The 4,235-nt window shown below is 29.8% G+C and overlaps 1 protein-coding gene across 1 annotated transcript; it reads right to left on the reverse strand.

Moving 5' to 3' along the window:
* Positions 1-859: 859 nt before the first annotated feature.
* Positions 860-4,074, reverse strand: LOC111686182 (zinc finger protein 808-like). The gene is made up of 2 exons (XM_023448497.2): positions 3,910-4,074; positions 860-3,851 (listed from the first exon to the last, which is right to left on the reverse strand). The coding sequence occupies exon 2, from the start codon at positions 3,834-3,836 to the stop codon at positions 894-896; it is 2,943 nt and encodes a 980-aa protein (XP_023304265.2). The 5' UTR covers positions 3,837-3,851; positions 3,910-4,074; the 3' UTR covers positions 860-893.
* Between the last annotated feature and the right edge of the window lie 161 nt (positions 4,075-4,235).

Consider the following 4,235-nt stretch of genomic DNA (forward strand, 5'->3'; position numbering starts at 1 on the left):
CACAAATTTTAATAAAAAACTTATTTTCTTTTTTCCCGCTAAACTGCTATGTTAAAAAACCGAGATGCCACTTGCAGAAATCGAAGGCGAACAGTTATGAAAACGGCGCTAAAAAAGCTTATTACACAAAACGACACAAACGTAGTTTAATAGTTTATGATGAATGTTGAAAGAAAATGAAGATGCATTAAATTGATAAAATATTTCTTCACTTTTCCAAAAAATACTTTAAAAGTTAATATTTTAAATAATTTAATAAAAATATGCTAGGATTTTGTTAAAGAGTAAAGTTATTTTTTTATTATTGTTGTTTTTATAGTTTTTTAATTTCGTAACAAATTTTTAGTATTGTTTTATAAAAATATCTTTAAAATTTCTTTTTGTTATTATTACTTCTCTAGTTTTTAACGTTTTTTCGTTAATATTTGTTAAAAAAAATTACCTTAATTTCACAAAATTAACCTGCGTGATACAGTGTGTGACACACACTGTGTGTTGTTAGTTGTTTATAAAAAATTCACTTTTTGTTCATTATATATCATTAGTAATGTTATTTATTTTCTATTAACATTAATTGTTATTAGTTTTATTGTTTAAATCACATCTTTTGCCCAAATTTTAATTAAAAACTATATTTTCTTTTTCCCGCTACTTAAAAAAATCGCGATGCCACTTACAGAAATCAAAGTCAAACAGTTATGAAATTGACGTTGAAAAAAGCTTACTTTGAACGCCGTTAATTTAACAAACGTTAATAAACGCCTAAAAGTTCGAATAATTTTTTTGGTCTAAAAAGAAAAAAACGTTACCTTTGTAATGCAAGTATTACCGTAAAACTAGATCATTGCACCAAATCATTTCCAAAACAACATATACATTTAGAAATACTTTTGTTATTTATTACATTTTCTCTTTTTTACATTTGACTTTTCCGATTTAATCTCACCATCATTCACATCTCTTGTTACTTTCATAACATCTGGTTTTTTTCTAACAACTTTTCTTTTATTACTTAATTTTAAGTTCTTAGATTTAACTCCAACACCCAAATCTCTCTCATCTTCCTTAACATTCGGAGGAAGTTTTGCTTTAGACACTTTACAAGCAGACACTGAGGAACTATCTATACAAAGTTTTTTATTAATCTTATTCTTTTCTTTCTTCTTGCTATGAGATTTGCTACAGCAGGTTTCACAATTCATACGTTGATTATCATGTATAGAACTATGTCTTTTTAAAGCAGACTCACTTTCTAATACTACAAAACACATAGAGCATTGAATATGATGGGGCCATTCGTGGGGCGCATGCTTTTCCTTTAAATGTTCGGTTTTTTGGTGTGAGGTTGCTAAAACTTCCGGACAATTGGGGCACTTAAAGGTGCCTGGGGAAAAATGTCTTCGACGACAATGTTTATAGAGTTCATATAAACAACAGCTATTGAAATAGCACAAATTGCATGTAAATGGACGATAAGGCATATGTGTAAAAATGTGTGCCAGGCGACGGTTTAAAAATTTCGGCAATTTACATTTACATGTCTGACATTTCCAAGTACCATTGGTGTCTTTAAGAAACACCTTTGATTTATCAAAAATCTCATGCTGTGTGATAATATGTAAATGCCATTCATTTTGATTGGACAAGCTTTCATTGCAGACAGGACAATCAAAGCTAATGAATTCAGCAAATTCCTTGAGTACCTCAGTGTATAGAATAGTTTGAGATAAATTTGATATAGATGCAGTGCGCTGATATTTGTTTAGTTTGTCTTTGTCATTAAGACTTATGTGAGTTTTTTCTATTGGTTTGTAATTGTGCATTTTAGACTTGTGACCGCTACAGGAGTTAAGCTTAACATAAGATATTGGACAAAGAGGACATTTAAAAATCTTTTCATCGAAATGTGTAAACACGTGTTCTAAACGTAGCTGTTGTTCGTTTTGTGAAAATTTCTCGTGGCATACTATGCACGAAGACATCGTATCATCTTTCCTTAAGGTGTCTGAGGTAAAGAATTCCTCAAAATTTTTGTGTTTATTTTGAAAATGTACATAAACCTCTTTCGCATCAGCGAATTTTTGATAGTTGCAAAAGGCACATTGTATTTCTACCTTAGCGGTTTCAACTATATTTGAAGCTTCCTTAATATCATTTCTATCCTTGTCATCATTACAACGTTTCACCACATGATTAACGGCCATTTTAAATGTAGCCAATGTTTGCTGACAGTGTCGACATTTATAGGGCTTAAAGGGTAAATGTTTAAAATGATGTGAATGTAATTGTACCGGAGTATTTGCAACATTTCTATGACAATAGCTACAATGCAATTTACTGTCAACAGCTGCTGCTTCCTTCATTCCCAAACCTTTGGCAGTGTCGATTGCATGTTTGCTTCTTAAATGCTTTTGCCAATCTAGTAATCTATCGAAGTCTTCTTTACAAAATGGACAAACATGTGCCATATGCTCTTCAAATTCTTGTAAATTTTTTATTTTCTTATCTCCATCTTCTTTATGGCGTCTGGCATAATAACTTATCATTTTAGAACAAATGTGACTACTGCGTGCAGTATCTTTATATGAACATTTTTTTTCACAAAATCTACATGACCAATAGATCGAGTTGTCATGTTCTAGATAATGTTTAAGTAATTTACTTGTATCATTTCTAAGATACACTAAATGACATATACCACAGGCTAAATAATCCTTATTGGCAAAAAGTTTACGAAAATTAAATTTTTCCCAGCAATTTAATTCATGTTCTCTTATTAAATGCTGCAGATACAATTGCTCCTCAGCAAAACTTTCATGCTGACATAGATGACAATTATAGCGAAATTTCTCACAATATTCCAGCGGATGCTTGTCCATAAAGTGATGCCAAATTCTTTGATTTTGATTATTCATATAAGTGTAATGGCAAATTGGACACTTGAATGTATTATTCTCATTAACCCATTTTTTATATTCATTCACAATGTCCGGATGCTGGGCAACAAAATGTCTATGTACTATATATTTTGTACTTTTATAATTGCACATTTTACACTTTAGCTCCCTTAAACCATGAGAATTTTCACGATGTCTTACTGAATGTTTATACATATTAAAAGCTTGTTTATATTTCCGTTGACATTTCTTACATGTTCCGTAGTTTTCACTGTTTATAACATAATCATTTTGTGCTTCTTCAATAGCATTTTTATGCTTGAGAATTATATGTTTAAGCATTCCTTTATAGGTAGCTACATGTTTGTTACATTCTGGGCAAATATGTTGAATATAATTTTCTAAAAGCCAATGATTTAAAGTAAAACTATTTCTATTAGATCTATCGTTTTCTGAATACTTGTTCTTTTTAGTTATATCTTTAGCGTAATGTTTTAATTGTAAATTATATTCATTTTTCATATTACCCTCACTATCAACAACAGCATGAACTTCTTCGTCCTCGTCATCTTCAACCTCATAATCGGTATCATCTTCATTATTTTCTTCACTTGTTTCATACAAATCATCTTTAACATTCTCACTTTCCCCATCATCGTCTTCATCATCATTATATTCCTTTTCATCTAAATATTCAATTTTATAATAATCAAGAGACGATTCATTTTTTATACAAACATGGGAGCATGTATCTTCTATAAATTCCTGACAATATTCTTTATAATAATCATTTTGTTCATCCTCAAATTTTATTGGCATCCATTGTTCATCACTTTCAATTATTAGCTCATCTTCTTCTTTTTTAATTGTATTTAATATCATAGTACTTGTTTCGCCAACTTTAATATTATTTGTTTCCATTTTTATGGTAATATCCATTGTTGTTGTTCCTCCCTGAAAAATATTTATGTCTTAATACCGCTTCCAACTACTCTATGATGCAGCAACAAACCTTTTCTTTATCACTTTTGTTCACAGATTTGCATGTGCGAATTCCAATCAAATTCTGTAGATATTTTTCAATTGCTCAGTTTTTTTTATATATATTTGTGTGTGAGAAAAAATAAAGGAAATTATGGACACAACTTCAAATAAAATAAAATTTTACATATTCGCACATATACATATTTTTGGTGATGGTATTTATGTGCGATAAAAAACATTTATCGATATCATCGGTAAAACTGTTCATAGAATTTAGATATTTTTAAAAAGTCAAGTTGACTTTGTGGTAGGGTTCTATAGTTGAAACGAAAAGTCGACTTTTCGACTTTTTTC

Source organism: Lucilia cuprina, chromosome 6, assembly GCF_022045245.1.
Source record: "Lucilia cuprina isolate Lc7/37 chromosome 6, ASM2204524v1, whole genome shotgun sequence".
Classification (NCBI taxonomy): Eukaryota; Metazoa; Arthropoda; class Insecta; order Diptera; family Calliphoridae; genus Lucilia; species Lucilia cuprina.